We start from the raw sequence: 18809 nt of genomic DNA on the forward strand, positions 1-18809 counted from the left end.
CAGAATTAAAACACCACAATTAAATTTTAAAGGATGGTAAAAGCTTCCAAGGTGGACTGGGGCAGGGAAATAGAGCAATCCAGGAAGAGAACAGTACGTACAAAAGCAAAGAATTGTAAGACACCATGATACATTTGGGAAGTAATTCACTATGTTAGAACCTGAAGTTGGAACATGATAATGGAAGGAATTAAAGTCAGACAGGTAGGCAGAACTGCCATTATGCAGGGCCTATAGACAATGTCAAACGGAATCAGATTTAATCCAGAAGGTCAAGTAGTGATGGGAAGCCACTTAGGAACTCTGATCTAGAAAGTAACATGTTCTATCTATTCAGAATAGATGGATGGCTCTAGTGGTAAAAAATGGAGGATGGACTAGAGGAGATTAAGAAACAGAAAGAAGAAACCAAATATAAGACCATGGGCAAAAGACAAATGAGTCACTGAATCAGGACAATGGCATTGGGGCTAAAAAGGGGAGACAGATATTAAAAATTTAGGAAGCAAGACTGACTTAGTAATGATAACAAATTAAATTCCATGGGTTTCTAGCCAAACTGAAACCACTCTGATCTTTGCTGGCTCTAATGTCTTGAACTAGATGTTTTTACCTTTCCACTCTAGTTTTTCATCTATAAAGGAGAATAACAATCTCCACAAAATAATCATGTAAAGTACTTAGGATACCTGGTAATAACTAATATCTTTAGAGTGCTTATTATTATGGCCAAATTAGAAGGGAGCTAGCCAGAAGCAAATATACTAAAAACAATAAAAAATGAAAGAAAAAAAAATGAAAGAACAAAAATAGTGATACATGGTGATTTAATGTGAAGACAAATATCCTTCATTAGTCTTAGAGAACATTTCTAAACAATAAGATTAATTTCAACATATTCAAGGGTACAATACTGACCTTATATCCCTTAATTTTTACATCCAGAGTTTGTAGATGGTATCAAAGTAAAACTTTCCGTAAAAGCTTCTCTAACAGTGCTCATTACCAATAAGAGAAGCACACTAAATTTTCAAAATGCAACTCTTCACTTCAAGGGTGCCAGTCTGAACTGAATCCATATCAATATAGTTAGTGATAGTTGGTTACTCTATGGCTTATGTAAAACTTCTAGAGAACAGGTGTTGACATCTGAAAAGTCCTGACCACAAATGACTCCCTTGTTGGTGCTGCTATGGAGAAGTGCTGAATGGGCTGTTATAAGATTTTCTATACACGAAGCACCAGAGGGCTAGGAAATACTTGTACACAATGCATAATAGGGAGCATTAAAAGGCCACCCGGACATTTGCTTAAATTGCCACTTTTTGTGCTGATCAAATAGCTGACCCTTCCCCTAAAAGTCAGTAAATTCTGGTTTTGACAGAGAAGAAAATTCAGCTACTGAGAAACTTTTAATCTGGGATTCTTTTTTAATGTTATCCCTCTGTAGGCAGAGGTTGTCTAAAGGTTTCCTGATAAGTACATATAACCTGATTTATAACTCTGCTCAAAAGTTTCAAATAAACCTATATAATGGATAGATTAAGATCTTTTATCACATTGTACTTTAAACATCAGATATCTCAATATAAGATGTGAAAATTATTATTATTGTTAAAGATTGTATTTTTAAGTAATCTCTACACCCAACATGGGGCTCAAACTCACAACCCTGAGATCCAGAGCTGCACGCTCCACCAACTGAGCCAGCCAGGTGCCTTATATTTTTTAAAATAGATACGAAAATGTGAGATAAATCCAGTTCAAATTTGAGCCTGAATGATCAAAAGTAAAAAGTAGAAAGCCAATGGGCTCTCATTTTGGCTTTGAAATTGGCTCCAAATGAGCAAACCTTTTAATCTCCAGAGGCTTTTCTCCTCTACAAATTAAACAAAAAATGACCTGTGTGCTGTTCAGTGCCTTATCTAATGAAATTTGTCTTTCTCTAATACAGGTAAATATTAAGAAAAAAAAATTTTTTTTTCCAACTTTTTTTTTTTTTTTTTTTTTTGGGACAGAGAGAGACAGAGCATGAACGGGGGAGGGGCAGAGAGAGAGGGAGACACAGAATCGGAAACAGGCTCCAGGCTCCGAGCCATCGGCCCAGAGCCTGACGCGGGGCTCGAACTCACGGACCGCGAGATCGTGACCTGGCTGAAGTCGGACGCTTAACCGACTGCGCCACCCAGGCGCCCCAAGAAAAAAATTTTTTTAAGTAAGCTATACGTCCAAGGTGAGGCTTGAACTGATGATCCCAAGATCAAGAGTTGCATGCTCTACCAACTGAGTCAGCCAGGCACCCCATTATATGGGTTAATTAATTTATATTTAAAATTTTATTTTATTTTAGAAAGAGAGCAAGAGAGAAAGTGCGCAGGAGTTGTGGAGAGGGGTAGAGGGAGGGAAGGAGGGAGGGAGGGAGGGAGGGGGAGGGAGGGAGAGAGGGAGAGAGAGAGAGAGAGAGAGAGAGAGAGAGAGAGAGAGAGGGAGAATCTCAAGCAGACTCCACGCTCAGCATGGAGCAATGTGGGGTTCGATCCCATGACCCTGGGATCATGACCCGAGCCAAAATCAAGAGTTGGACACTCAACCAACTGAGCCACCCAGGCACTCCTATTTTTCTGTTAAGGTTTATTTATTTTGAGAAAGAGAGAGAGAGAGCACACATGGATGTAGAGAGAGAGGGAGAGAGAGAATACCAAGCAGGGTCCTGTATGTCAGCACAGAGCCTAACGCAGGGCTCCATCTCACGAACTGCAAGATCATGACCTGAGCCCAAATCAAGAGTCAGATGCTTAATTGACTGAGCCACACAGGCTCCCCTGGGTTAGTATTTTTAAAAGCATTTTAGAAATAAAGGCTGAAGAGGAAGATTTTACATGCTTAAAATAAAACATATTTTAAAACATACTAAACAAAAATATATTTTAGGCACTAAAAACGTATTTCAGGATAGGTGGACAATTACAAAGTACAGAAACAGAAACTAGATTCCTGTAGTTCTTTACTGGGAGGTGATAGTGGGTAATTTTGGAATAAGAGAATTTTTATCTTCAAAACCCACAAATATTAAAACAATCTGAAACAACAGAAAATAAGAATGTTTAAAATAACTAAAGAGATAAAAGGAAGATTCACTATAAACAAATTAGGGCATTATGAATAAGGAACAGATTTGGAAAAGAACCAAATAAAATTTATAAAAATAAAATAATATACATAATATTCCTTTGAAAAATATAGACAATGTCCACAAAAAGATTTAAATAGAGACTGGAGAACCAATTACTAAGAGTGTTATTGAAGGGATTCCTATTGAAGGGTATCTTACTGAGAAATTCCTTCAGTGTTACTGATAGACTCCTTCAGTTTATTTTTTACCACCTTCTGATTTTAATACTGTGTTATTAAATAGTTCAAACGATAAGGAAAAGTAAAAAACCAAGTCTAAAACCTAAATAAGGCACACAACCCCATCTCTACCCTTCTATCAAACACCCGCAGCTATTTATCTTGACCTTCATTTCCAAATCATTAAGAGTCACGTTAATACTAAACCTAAAATTACAAACACAGAATAAGACAGAAGCATCTGTTCTTGTGAAAAGATTAAAAGTTAACTTCCCAAGGGTTTTGGACTTTTACCTATGTAAGGCATAAGGAAACATATACTTCAGAATAAGCACTCAAAGACTAGAGAGAGGAGTTTAGTTTTCATGGCCATTTGTCATGTCATTATATTAGGGCAAGGGGCCAAATACTTCTAAAAGGTATAGTTTGCACTTATTTTCAACGATGCTATAATAAAAAGTTTAACAGAAAATAAGGATTTCAAGTATTTAGAGGAAAAAAAACCTCAAAGGAAATCAGAATGAATGGGAGAAAAACTGGGCTGGAAATCAAAAGTTAAAAAATGCGATCACTGATCTGCTACTTTTTAGATCTTTGTAAGTATTTATTAAAATGTACTTGGGTTACCTAACAGGGGAGTTATGAGATAGAGGAATCATGAGTGTATGTGTGTGTGTGTATAAAATGTATGAAAACACTGCATTCAAACAGATCTGAAAATAAGTAAAAGATAAAATATGAAAGAGTTCGAAGCTGGTCATAGCCTAGATAAACGGAAGACCAGGAAGTTGGTATCCAAAACACAAACAAAATCACGAAAGCAGGTATGAGCTTGTACACTGAAGAGAAAGTGAAACTGTACGTCTGCTGTTGCACTGCTCCTACTGGGAAGCAGCAGTAAGAAGGCTGAAAAGATAGGCCCAGGCCAGACTGTGGAGAGCATCTAGTATCTACCTGGTAGAACACAAGGCCCTTGTCCTCTTCTAAGGAAGCTGGAGCTGGGAGATCCTCCCCCTCCCTATTCTCTAGCAGGCAGGGTTGGGCACATGACCAAGGTTCAATCAGACACTCTCTAGGCAATGAAGCAAAGTATTCAGGGGCCTTTTGGAAGTGACGTATGGTAGCGGTGGCAACATCAAGTACCAGAGGTACCCAGCATCAAGGTCCTAATTAGATTCTTCTGAGGCATTACCTTGACTTTGGTTCCTGCTTGTTTCTAGAATCTGTTCTCCTGCCTTTCTACTAGTTCTATGAGCTATCCTATAACCTTGCACTGCATTCTTTTTCTGGGTTGACTTCTATCACATGCAATCTAAGACCTTAAATGAATTATGTACCATCTGCAAACAGAGAATATAATGAAAATTTACACCTACCTCGCACTTTCATATTGTTTCACAGTCATTAATGTATCTTCAATTGTTTTATTCACCAAAGTGTTCACACTGGCAATAAAAAAATTAATGGCTCCAAGAAGAGTCTCTCCATTTTTTGCCAGGAGCTTCTGGGTATCTGCATTATAGCCAAATTCTTCCTAAAACAAAAAAGTCACCTTAACTTACCCACTAATAAGTTAGTGAATGTGACAAAAAAAAATCTCAAACATATCACTAATGGGAAAATATTTGATTTAAAATACTTAGCTATAGAAGTTTTTTCTTTTATTTTTTTAATGTTTATTTATTTATGTATTTTGAGGAGGGGGGTGGGGTACAGAGAGAGAGACAGAGAGACAGAGAGAGAGAGAGAGAGAGAGAGAGAGAGAGAGAGAGAGAGAGAGAGAATCCCAAGCAGGCTCTGCACTGACACTGCAGACATAGGGCTTAATTACATGAACTGTGAGATCATGACCTGAGCCGAAATCAAGAGTCAGATGTTTGACTGACTGAAGCCCACCCAGGCACCCCAGAAGTTTTTTCATTTAATGTTTAAATAAACGGAAATCTAAATCACAGCTAGCTAGCTATATAGTTACCAAAAAAGTTTAATAAACCAAAATTGCCATCAGCTCAGATGTACAGCTAAAATTAAATGATTTTGAAAGTTAAACTACTTGAAATAGAAAGAATATTTTCATTTCCATGTTTTGTTTCTACTATACTATAAGCACAGCTGTTAAAAAGAAAAATATAGCAGATTATTAATCAAAGAAAACTATAACTTTCACAACCAAATTAGGTTAACAATTGACTAAAACTTTCAGCCATAAGACAGATTGCAATTTTTGTGTTTTGACATAATCTCCTCAGTCTATAAATATTAACAATGTACGTTTCTTTGTAAACTCAGTGACTAGTTGACTCCCAAGCTCAGGTCTACGTAGGTGCACGGCTGGGGAAGGATCACTCAACACCAGTTTGAGCACATTCTCTCTGAATAAACTGAGTCTTGGCTTAGAAAATATTACATATAACTCCTTCACATATGGCAAGTTGTAACTCTAATTTTCAAACTTGGACTGGTTTTCCAGTCCAAGTTTGATTAATTAACCTATTATGAGGACACAAATGACCAAATAAAAACTTTGGTCATATCTTCAGAGTTCTGAAGTTATGAAACACTTTTTAATTTCAGCTGAAAAAACATATAACATTAAATTAAATATTAGAAAATGCAAGTTTAATGTTAGTGCTACAGATATAATTCAATTTCTAGGTGATAAAATATTCAATACTAATAAATAGCAAGAAAGTAAGATTATCTTTATTGTGCTAAAAGCATTTTCCATTTAAGAGACATCCATGTAACTCTTTACTCTGGAATCAGTCTTTAAGATTTTATAAACCTTGATTTGTAAATATTGGCAGATACAGGATTACATAAAGGGAGTATCAATTAATGTATATAAAAACGAAAATGAAAGGCAGGACCGCTGAAGCTTTTTGGCATCAAGTATTTACAAGCTAAGTTATATACTGAAGACTATATGTTACTGTAAGTATGAGCGCCTGGGTGGCTCAGTCAGTTAAGCGTCTGACTCTCGATTTCACATCAGGTCATGATCTCGTGGTCATGAGATCAAGCATGAGCCCCACATCAGGCTGGGTGTGAAGCCTGCTTAAGATTCTATCTCTCCTCTCCATCTGCCCTTCCCCTGCTCACTCTCTTGCTCTCTCTGTCCAAAACAAACAAGCAAACAAAAATGCTACTAGAAGTAGAATAATACAAGAGAAAACAAGCTTTGTGCAGTGGCAGTATTGTAGCCAATGAGGTTTATCCGAGGAGCTATTGTTGCTAATACAAGAGAAAACATTTTTACAACTTTTAGAAAAAGTTCACATAACATACTACAAGTACTTATTATCTTTGGCATTCATTAAGAGACACAGGGTAAAATTAAAAATTCTATAAATAAGAGGAAGAAAAATACGAAGTTAAACTGGTGTTAATACCATGGTTCATAAAAAATAAGAAAGCCTTTTCTACTCACTGTATAACAAAGTATATATGATTAAAACATACCCCTGTAACACTGTTCATATCTAAAACTTCTCAACATCCACAATTTTACATTATTAACACTGAAAATGCCACAAGTCCTAACTTAACCAGAGAGATCTATACAACCTAGAAGACTACTCTTTTACTAAAAACAAACAAATAAAAAAACCCCAGAGTGTACTAAGATGAAACAGCAGCAGATTGAAAAGTTGTAAAGCAGAATTTGGAATACTGTATTTACAATAACAAAACAGGCCTAAATTCAAAGCAGATAGGAAGAGTAAACTGCCACTGTTCTGTTTCACGAATATAAATCCCACCTGTAATTCTGTGAATATAAAACTTAAGGTTTTAATGTATAATTTGAAAACTAGCTAGAATAAAAGGGCTTTTTTTATAGTAAGGTACAAGAGACATAGTAATGAAAAGATATACAACTGGGACGCCAGAAAGAAATGAATATATTATGTATATGCATTATAAAGAAACACATAAATTAAGTATGCTCTTTTATAATTAAGTATGCTTTTTTGGCACTGAAAATAAGTAAAACACGACTTGATTCATAAACTTCCTTTAGTTGATAAGTTGTCTCAGTATTTCTGGTTGGGCAGGGACATTTTATACATTGTACACTGCCTTCACAATTACAAATAAACTATACATAAAGCAATCAAAGGGTAAATGCATTAAGAACAGGGCCCTGGTTCTGATCTGCTACTGAACAGCGAAGGCCAATACAATTCCTTAATCTCAATATTTGTTTGCTTTATACAGAGAAAGAATAAAGTTTCAAAACATTTCAATTTTTTTTTCTCTTTAGCAGCTCCTACATCATTTACAACATTTACCAGATGTAAATGACCACTATTTCCCATTAAACTTATACATTAGGACCAAATAATAGAAACGGCCACTGGATCTAAAACCTCCAATTTTAGTACTATAAATTATTACCTAATTAATAACAAGTGGGTTAATTTAAACCATGCAAAGCAATAAAAAATTAGTCTCACAGGTACTAACTGATAATTGACGATATTATGGACTGTGTGAAATTCCCTAATCTTGAAGTATATGTTACTTTCTAAACTGAGAAAAAACAACTTAATGAGGTGCCATGGTGGAACACAACTGGGAGTCAGAGGCACATAAATGGTAAAAATCGAGTTTGGGAATTCAGTTTGGGATTTCCTACCCTGATTCTGTTGACTGGATTTGTCTCTTTTATGAATAACTCAAATTCTTTTTGTGTCAATTTCTTAGTAATGAAATGAAGATAATTCCCTTGCAAGTTTGACAGGAAGCGTAATAAGAGAACCTTCATAAAGTTTCTGACAGATGACAGGCATTCAATAAAGTTCCATCTCCTGTCCCCCTCAGATCTGTTTTCTCTACTGCTGGATACTGGTTGTTTCTCCAGAAAATGAAAGAACTGAACTGATCTTTAAAATCTTCCTTCCCAAATGCCACAATCCCCAAACAGCCATAACCATCATACTTTCTTCAGTGCCACTACGTGCCATGCCTGTGCTAAGTATTGTCAATGAATCTCCTGTCCTAAGGCAGAAGGAAGTGAACACCAGCTCTTCATCACTGAACTCTATAAACTTTTTTTCAAGAACAATCCATTGGCAAAGAAGAGAGTTATTTTGCTGGCTTGCATAATTGATCCTGATTACCAAAAGAAAGGAAACTGGACTGATAAGGAAGAGGTTGCCTGGAATATAGGCAACCTCTTAGGGCATCTCTTAGCACTACCAGGCCCTGTGATTAATGTCAATGGAAACTACAACAACCCATTTCAGTCAGGATGACCAATGACCTGGACCCTTCAGGAATGAAGGTTTGGGTCATCCCACCAGGCAAAGAACCATGAAAGGCTGAGGTGCTAGAGCCAATGTAATATGGAATGGGTAGTGGAAGAAGCTAAGACCTTATAACAATTTCTACAACTGAGGACTATAACTGTTCTATTTTGTTACTAATATGTGTGTGTGTATATAAAGCAAATAACTTTGTTTTCTTCCGTCTCTTATCCCCTTAGCATACAACATAAGATATATTATTAATTTTACATTGTAGAACTTAACTTACAGGATTATCAAGGAAAAAAGTGAATGTCACTCAAGAACTCTGCATCCTCTTCTGGGGAATAGGTTACTGAGTCTTTGATAGTATGCAGGATAGTCATATCACGATAGGTAAAAGTAAGACTTTGTTACTGTCTTTATTTGGAGATTAAGTATGGCTTAATGATGATGGTTAATTTTATGTGTCAACTTGATTAAAGTGTCCGGTTATTTGGTCAAATACCAGTCTAGATGCTGCTATGAAGATACAGATTTTGGGGGTGCCTGGCTGACTCAGTTGGAACAGTGTACAGCTCTGATCTTGGGATTGTGAGTTCAAGCCCCGTGTTGGATGTAGAGATTACTTAAAGATAAACTAGAATAACAAGATACAGATTTTGTTGATGTGATTAACATTTACAATAATAAACACTCCAGATATGATTTAAAGTTGACTTTCAAGAGATTATTCTCCATAATATGAATGGACTTCATTTAATCAGCTCTTCCAAGCAAAAAGGTTGAGGCTTCCTGGAGGAGAATTCTGCCTTAAGATTGTGACATTAGAAATCTGGCCTGAGTTTCTACACTACTGACCTACCTTTAGGATTTCAGACTTGCCAAGTCCCACAACTGGGTGAGCCAATGCCTTAAAATAAATGTGTGTGTGCTGGTGTGTGTGTGTGTACAGTGTGTGTTATGTACACATCTCCTATTGGTTTTCTCTGGAAAATCCCGATACAAAAATATCCACCCTGTAAATACTGACTCCAAATTTCATAGTCTCTAATAGGTTCTAGTTTACCATTATTTTTATATTTATAAACACCAGTTAGAATGTTCAATCCAATAAATTTTCTATTTCTTACATTATTTCCTTCAAATCACTTCTGCATACACATTTGACTTTAGCATTTGTTCACTAACAAATCATATCAAGTATGTTTTGGAGTATAAGCATCATAAAAGAAGAATATAGTATGTCTTTTTAGCAAAATAGGATAGTCCAAATTCTTGTTTAAAAATGCTACATGATGGTGTCATGCCTATTAAACTACTAACTAGATAAAACTACCTGTGATGATTAATTTTACATGTCAACTTGGCTGGGCTATGATGTCCAGATGTTTGGTCAAATATTATTCTGGATGTTTCAGTGAAGGTGTTTTTTGAATGAGAGTAATATTTAAATTGGTGGAGTGCAAAAGCAGTAAAGCAGACTGTCCTCTGCAATGTGGGTGGGTCTCATCCAATCACCTGACCTCCCTAGAGGAAAAAGGAATTCTGCTAACAGACTGCCTTCGGACTCAAACTGCAACTCACATTCCTTGAGTCTCCAGTCGGCCAGCCTACCCTACAGGTTTTAGATGTACCAACGCTCCATAGTGCTGTGAACCAATCTCTTAAAATACATCTTTCTACATATCTACATATCCTATTGGTTCTGTTTGTGTAGAGAACTGGACTAATATAGTACCACATTTCCTTTTTGTCCTTAAAAACTCACTGGCTCTTGAATTTAAGAAAACTCATCTAGTATCTCATCATCAGAAGACTCATAAACTGAGATTTCACTTGTATTATCTATTTTGTCATCACCGTTGAGTATCTTTGCTGCTGTCTCTTTGCAGTCATCTTCTGATTTGTCTAGTAATTGTGAAATATCTTCCTCTGGTAGTATCTTCTCTTTGCCATTATGGGAAAAAAAGGAAAATTTCTACATTTTCAACTATGTTGCATAAACATTAAAAAAAAAACTACAGAAACAGTTTCTTCAGATTTCATTTTGGAAACACAAAGAATACTTATCTATTTCACTTTTTCTAGGCAATGCTATCATTCTTTTATTTTCTTATCATCTTGGTAATTTTTAACATGGTTGGAAATAACTGATGAGTAATGATGAAATAATTCCTAAGATGATGAAATAGCAAAATGTTTTAAGTAGCAAAATATGATCATTAAGATCCCATTCTGTGTCTTTGATTTCCAATGGACCCATATGGTAGTTGTAAGATAAAAAGTTGTATTCTGTTAAAAAAAAAAAAAAAAAGGAATAAGTACATTTTCTCACTGGACTAAAACTCATAAAATATCAATCCTTGCAAAGGGTTAGAAATGTTCAAATAAGAAATTCAAAAATTAGAGGCACCTCAGTGGCTTAACTGAGTTAAGCATCCGATTCTTGATCTCAGCTCAGGTCTTGATCTCAGGGTCAAGTTCAGGCCCCTCACTGGGCTCTGCACTGGGCATGAAGCCTACTTAAAAAAAAAAAAACCAAGAAACTCGGGGCGCCTGGGTGGCTCAGTCAGTTGAGTGTTCGACTTTGGCTCAGGTCATCATCTTGCAGTTCCTGAGTTCGAGTCCCGCGTCAGGCTCTGTGTTGACAGCTCAGAGTCTGGAGCCTGCTTCTGATTCTGTGTCTCCCTCTCTCTCTCTCTCTGCCCCTCTCCTGCTCACGCTGTCTCTGTCTCTCAAAGATGAATAAACGTTAAAAAAAAAAAACTCAAAAACTCAAACTGGGTCCAATGGACGTGAATACTGAGGATTAACCTCTCAGTTCTATAAAAACAACAAAAACAAAAGGATCTGACATCTAGAAAAGATATCAAAGGTACCTCTTACTAGCTAAGACAGAGCATTAAATGAGCTAATACATAGATAAACCACTTAGAACAGTATTCGGCACATAGTAAACTCCTAATCCGTGTTAACTACTATAATTAACAGGGTCTACTGAATGTAGCATTACTGAGAACACTGAGAACACTGTTGCAGCACTTCTGCAGATCCTATACCCTGGCTACCTCCTTCCACACTGTGGGGGCTTTTCTCTAGATCACAGACCCTCTAAATATTCTACTTACAAGGGACAGCCAAAAGGCCACTGAGAAACATAGACAGGCCTGGTAGCTCCTTCCTGTGCACATGCATAGGTGAGCTCCACCCAGAGGTGCCCCCTCCTGGCCTGTCTGTACATGGCCTTGGCTACTAAACAAAACAAAATAAATACGTGTGTGTCCATATGTATAAAATACAAATAAATTCTATATATAAAATACAATTTTAAGCTCTACCTCTTATTTGTTTTGTGATCTTATAAAAATTACCTAACCTCTCTTGGCTTCAGTTTCCTCATCTATAAAATGGGGATAACATTTCTTGCAGTCTTGCTACATAAATTATATGATATAATGGCTATAAAGCACCCAGATCATTACAGTGAAATTGTGGACACCCAATAATTGCAGCTGTTATGATTAATCAGCTTCCCAAATATTCGATTAGCTATTTTTGTCTATCTAATGACTCAGAATTGAATCTCAGTATTCTTCGCTATTATGATATATATTGCCATGTCTAGCCAAACTTTCTTTTGCAAGACTGTAGATATTATCAAATGTCTTAATGCTCTAAATTATCTAACTCTTCAAGTTAGATGTCTGTAGGAAAGGGATTTTGCACCTTTTGGCTCCAGGTGAGGAAAAAAAAAAAGACATCAAAGAAAACACTTCATATATCTTAAGAAATTCTTAGGAATTCTCTGCTGAATGCTTATAGGGATATATACAGAAAAATGATTTCAAAATTATTCTAAAATTCTTAATTTCTAAAATTCACAATTCCTATTAATGAGTCAGTAAAAGTATATTATGAATCCAGTCAAGCACGTTACTATTTGTTCAAGAGACTTGGACAACTGGTAAGAGATTTTCAATAGGTACCTGAATTTACTTTTTATCCATGCTCACATACACAGAGCTATGATTCTAGATTCAAGCAGGTTGAGTATTTTCCTTTTCCTTTCCTCTAACCAAGTTCCCTTCCCCTGAAACCTCCAGCTGACATCTCCGGTCACTTGGGCCTTATTAAAAATCATATAAAATATCTTGAAAGAACACCTCAAGATTCCAGTTTTATTAAGAGTTAAGCAAATCAGAAACATAACAAATTATATCTTGGAATACTATTGCCGTTCTCCTCCTCCACACTCTCCAATAGTTATTTAAAATAATCTTACATGGAGTTCTAGGGACTTCAAACTCAGGTCAGCAAATGCATCTCCAAGTTGCCTTTGGGTATGCACCATCTGGAAAAGCTGGGTCGACAGTGTCTGAGCCAGTCTTAAAATGTTTTCATATTTTTTCTTGTTATCTCTTAATATATCAATCTGAGCTTCCAGTTCAAGGTCCACAGTTCTTGATCCACGGCCTAGCTTCTCAGAGATAATTTGTCGAGTACACTAAAAGTGGAAAGATGCACTTTGTTTAGGAAGAAAAAAAAAAAAAGAACAAAAGAGAAAAGAGTAATATAGGATCCAAAGTACTAATGCTAGAGCATTTGGCATATAGCATTTTTGGCTTCAAACAAGCTACCCTTAAAAAAACTGAAAACTATCAGTCCACTTAGAAGTTCACTCAGACTCAAATAAACTTACCAGTAATATCTACTATTACTAATCAGAGCAAGTTTTTTTTTTTTAATGTTTTTTAAATTTATTTTTGACAGACAGAGCACGAGCAGGGAAGGGGAGAGAAAGAGAGGGAGACACAGAAGCCGAAGCAGGCTCCACGCTCCGAGCTGTCAGCACAGAGCCCGACACGGAGCCCAAACCCACAAACTGTGAGATCATGACCCGAGCCGAAGTCGGACGCTTAACCAACTGAGCCATCCAGGCGTCCCACTAATCAGAAGAAGTTTTAAGACTTAGAGAGCTAATTTATATACTGCTAGATAAGCTCTCTCTCATAATCCTATTTCGGGCTTAGTGTACTTGGGTAGATTATTTACAACAACTGAGATCCTTGGCAGTGACTTAAGAATATTACTGGGTTGTTAATAGAGGAATAATAAGCATACCAAAATTCTACTCTCCTGTTTGTTTCAAATGCTTTTCTTCCTTCAATCTTCCTCTTAAACTAGCTGTGTGTATGTGTGTGAATAGGAGGAATGAAGGGAAGACAGGAAGGAGAAAGAATAAAGAGGTGGAGGTGGGAAAGAATGAGGAGAGAGAAAGGGGTAGAAAGAGAGAGAAACAGGGGTTGGGGAAGGGAAGGAGGAAGAGAAAGAGGTAGAGATTAGAGATTCCTGGATTCTTTTACTTTATTCAGAAAGAATAGTATTAAATTATGATATTATTGTGTCCTAACCCAGAAATAATAATACAGGAAATTTTTGTTAGCAATAAAAAAATTATAAACAACTTCACTACTCAATAATATAAGAGTAACTAACCGTATAGGGCACTAATAAGCTTTTCATCATTTAAAGTTAACAAAAATATTCTAAAAAAGTAATAAATAAATATTGTCATTTTTAAATTTTACAAATTTGCTCTTTTATCACGTCTTTCAAAGTTTTGGTTATAGAACTAATATCTACTCCAAAAATTAACATAATGAATGAAATAAAAGTTGAATTTTCTCTTCCTTGAATCCCCCTAAATAACAGAAAACTGCTATTTACATAGTCTAAACTCTTCTGTAAACCTCTATACTCACATATGTGATATTTGTCAAGTAAACATGAGACCAGGCTACGCTATACATAATATCCTCAATATTTTTCCTATGAACAAGTATCTTGAGACTTTTCCTTGTCAATACATATAAATCTATATTTATCCTACTAATGTCAGTATATTATGTACTACTCATACTTTTCTATTTAAAATTGAAATGAATTCCCTGACATATTCTCTGTTCTCATCAACTGAGGATCTTTTTTTTTTTTTTTAAGTTTATTCATTTATTTTGAGAGAGAGAGCACGAGCAGAGGAGGGGCAGAGAGAGAGAGAGAAAGAGAGAGAGAGAGAGGGAGAGAGAGGATCCGAAGCAGGCTCTGCTGTCAGTGCAGAGGCCAATGTGAGACTTGATCTCACAAACCATGAAATCATGACCTAGGCCAAAATCAAGAGTTGGATGCTTAACCAACGGAGCCACCCTCACACCCCAATTAAGGATCTTTGTGAATAAACCTTTAAAAATAAAGGAGTTTTTTTTTTGTTTTGTTTTTTTTTTTAAGGTAGAGAAATTAACTATACGGAAAGTGATAGGAAAGGTGAGAGGTCAAACCCACAGAAGAGAGATAAAACTATTTCTAAGGAAAACATACAAACACACACTCAGGAGATTAAAATCATATCCAGAGAAAAGCTTAACTGCAGACTTGTCATTTTTATGAGGGAAACATCAGCAAGAAATACTACCTGAAATGGTAACGAGATAAAGGAGATATACCATTGCATTCACCCACACAAAACAGATTTATTTCCCTGTGCAATATCATCACACACATTTACTCCATTTGAAAGCCAAAGCATGTGGTGCCTTCCACAGCAACCCAGATAAAACAGTCTGTTCAAAGTCAAGAAGCCAGAATTCATTGAAGAAGCTTGGTAGACTGGACAAAATGAAAGAAATGTCTACTGTTGTCTGAGTGGCCATTTTTCCTCAGAAATAACAGCTATAAGCAGACAGCAGGGTCAAAGGTTTAATGAGGGAATGTTTTTTGTTTCCAGGAAGCCAGGGCAGCAAGAAGCATAAGGTGACAGTGATTATGAAGCATGTTAAATCTTGACACTGGAAACAAGTGTTGAAATGGAACTTTCCAACCTTGTATTCTAATATGGATAACGTACAACCTTAAGGACAATCTAAGTAACCTGGAAGTGAGAGTACTTCAGATAGCCTACATTCCTGAAAATGCAGATGAATTACAATGAGCTGGCAGTCCCATTCAGTTTTCCATACTTATAAATTAAGAATCCATTAAGATAATGAGACAAAAGGAGCAAGATTAAAGGGACAGAAAGAAGCAAAAGTAAATTACTGCTCTATGTAGATCTCCTACTTGGGGGAGGGTGAATATAATAAAGTGATAAACAGTATACAAAATACTGTGAATCATTGTCATACAGGTCATGAATTTACAAGATAGTCACTGTGTACTCTGAGTATTTAAATAGCACCAAGAGCTTTTTCTGTAAAACCAAAAAGTGAATAAAAACACTTAAATACTATCAAAAGAATAATTTCATGGTATAAGCTGACAGACACTAAAAGAGTTATTAATGGTGAAGGATAGGGAAGTAGGGACCATAAAAGAAAATACTAGAAATTGAACAGGGGAAATAGGTTAACCAGTAAATGAATAAGGCAATATGACAAGAAAAACAGGAATGAAAGTTTAAAAGATACTGGCTTAAAGGCAACAAAGATTAATTTGAGGTGTGAATACTGATGGCAAATTCTTAAACATTTAAAAAAAGTATTTATTAATGTTTGTGAAACATGCCAAACAGCTCTGAATGCTGAAACCGAGATTATTCTTAAATAAATAAAAATAATAATAAGATGGACTTCTAAAAGTACTCTATTCTTTTCTTTTTTAAGATTTTTTAATTTTTAAGTAAAAAATCTCTACACCCAACATAGGGCTCAAACTTACAACCCTGAGACTAAGAACTGCATGCTGGCTCATCCACTGACTGAGCCAGGCAGGTGCCCCTAGTCTATTCTTTAAAAAAAAATTTTTTTTACCTTTATTTTATCTTGGGGGGCATCTGGCTCTTTTGGTAGAATGTGCAACTCTTGATCTCATGGCTGTGAGTTTGAGCCCCACATTAGGTGTAGAGATTAGTTAAAAATAAAATCTTTTTTTTTTTTTTTTTTAATTTTTTTTTTTCAACATTTTTTATTTATTTTTGGGACAGAGAGAGACAGAGCATGAACGGGGGAGGGGCAGAGAGAGAGGGAGACACAGAATCGGAAACAGGCTCCAGGCTCCGAGCCATCAGCCCAGAGCCTGACGCGGGGCTTGAACTCACGGACCGCGAGATCGTGACCTGGCTGGTCGGACGCTTAACCGACTGCGCCACCCAGGCGCCCCAAAAATAAAATCTTTAAAAAAATAATAGTAAGTTAAAATTTATTTTTTAATTCTTTTTTTTTTTTTTTTAAGTTTCTTTATTTGGCAGGGGGAGGGGCAGAGAGAGACTCCCAAGCAGGCTCCACGCTGTCAGCCCGATGTAGGGCTTGATCCCATAACTGTGAGATCATGACCTGCGCCAAAATCAAGAGTCAGACTTTTAACCAACGGAGTCACCCAGGCGCCCCTAAAGTAAGATTTATTTTATTTTAATTCTAATACAGTTAACATATGGTGTTACATTAGTTTCAGGTGTACAATACAGTGATTCGACACTTCCATATTACTCAGTGCTCATCAAGGTAAGTGTACTCTTAATCCCCTTCACCTATTTCACCCATCCCCAGAAATATGGAATGCTTCACAAATTTGTGTGTCATCCTTGCACAGGGGCCATGCTAATCTTCTCTGCATCGTTCCAATTTTTTAGTATATGTGCTGCTGAAGCAAGCACTAAAAATACTCTATTCTCTACTAGGAAAATACAAAAACAAAAGGGATAAACCAGAGTTCACTATTCACTACTATTCCTGCAGATGAGAATAAGTAAGAACATAAATAAACTTTGGATTCAAATTTTATGAATAAAATCAGGTAGATTAAAATAATACTTAAGAATACTTATATTCAGGGCCTAAACTTACATTTGTTCCCATTATAGATTTGGTTTAAACCACCAGCCTGGTCTTAGAGCCCAAATTAACAACCAATAAAGGAAGTGCTAAATATTCTTGTTGACGGAAAGCCTTTCGGTGATTAATGTATCACAAATAGCTCAAGCCCCAAATCCACTTAGTACCTTCAAATCTTAACAGGGCCAAGACAGTAGAATTTAAAGAAGAGTTAAGTGGATGAAAGCTCTAGCTGCTCAACTTAGAGCACTGGCCATAACACTCTATTTGTGAACTGTTTGTGGCTGTAGTGGTTTGCAAATCAGGAATAGTCTGTATTTTTATACAGAGCACACGTCTCTTATGCGTCTTCTCAAGAGTGACACAGAAGTGAATTTATTCTTTCAGTTAATACTTTTAAAATATGGTCTGAAATCTTTCACAGAGGCACCTGGGTGGCTCAGTTGGTTGAGCGTCCAACTTCTGATTTCAGCTCAGGTCATGATCCCCGGGTCGTGGGATCGAGCCCCGTGTCAGGCTCTGTGCTGAGCATGGAGCCTGCTTGGGACTCTCTCTCTCCCTTTGCCCCTCTCTGCTCATGCTCTCTTTCTCTAAAAATAAAAAAATACAAAACTAAAATCTTCTTTGTCATTAAGTAGATTCTGCCTCCTTAAAATTGTTTGACTTTATCCCCTTTTCTCCGTTCCAGTCTTCACAGCCACAGTCCATGTCTTAATTACTCTCTCACATTACTGTAACAGCTTCTTTTTTAAAATTAAAGTTTATTTAGGGGTGCCTGGGTGGCTCAGTCGGTTAAGCGTCTGACTTTGGCTCAGGTCATGAGCTCACAGTTCGTGAGTTCGAGCCCTGCATTGGGCTCTGTGATGTCAGTGCTGAGCCCACTTTGGATCCTCAGTCTCCCTCTCTCTCTCTGCCCCTCCCCTGGTTCACATTCTCTCTCAAAAATCAACAAACACTAAAAAAAAAATTAAAGTTTATCTATTTTGAGGGGGGAAGGGCACAGAGAGAGAGAGAGAGAGAGAGAGAGAGAGAGTACCAAGCAGGCTTTGCTCTGTCAGCGCAAAACCTGACGTAGGGCTCGAACTCACAAACTGTGAGATCATGACCAGAGCTGACACCAAGAGCAGACACATAACCGACTGAGCCACCCAGGCGCCCCTACTCTAATAGCTTCTTGACAAAATCTCTTACACTGCATATTCTACTCTGCTTGATGTGTAATATGGTTCACTCTTGCTTAAAATTGCTCAGTTGATCTCCACTGTCTTTAGAATGGCATGAATCAGACCCATCTGCCTTCCCAAGTTTATCTCCTACTGCTTTTCTCTCCCACTCAAGGATCCAGTGATGCCAGTTATCCAGAGATTTCCCAAACCATGCTTTC

The 18809-nt window shown here is 36.7% G+C and overlaps 1 protein-coding gene and 2 non-coding genes across 11 annotated transcripts in view; 1 reads left to right on the forward strand and 2 right to left on the reverse strand.

The window, feature by feature from the left end:
• ARFIP1 (ADP ribosylation factor interacting protein 1) overlaps positions 1–18809 on the reverse strand; it is a 129752-nt gene that overhangs the window by 31141 nt on the left and 79802 nt on the right. For 8 of the 9 annotated variants that reach the window (XM_058721153.1, XM_058721149.1, XM_058721154.1 and 5 more), the window contains 2 exons: positions 12886–13107; positions 4728–4885 (listed from right to left, as the gene is read on the reverse strand). In XM_058721153.1, coding sequence (XP_058577136.1) covers positions 4728–4885; positions 12886–13107 — 380 coding nt within the window. The remainder of the gene's footprint in view (positions 1–4727; positions 4886–12885; positions 13108–18809) is intronic. The other variant, XM_058721156.1, reaches the window with a different exon arrangement.
• Positions 6529–6675, forward strand: LOC131508141 (U4 spliceosomal RNA). The gene has a single exon (XR_009259852.1). It is a non-coding gene; the product is annotated as a U4 spliceosomal RNA (small nuclear RNA).
• On the reverse strand, positions 17139–17247 carry LOC131508162 (U6 spliceosomal RNA). Its single transcript, XR_009259873.1, has one exon. It is a non-coding gene; the product is annotated as a U6 spliceosomal RNA (small nuclear RNA).

This window comes from Neofelis nebulosa, chromosome 3, assembly GCF_028018385.1.
Source record: "Neofelis nebulosa isolate mNeoNeb1 chromosome 3, mNeoNeb1.pri, whole genome shotgun sequence".
Taxonomy (NCBI): domain Eukaryota; kingdom Metazoa; phylum Chordata; class Mammalia; order Carnivora; family Felidae; genus Neofelis; species Neofelis nebulosa.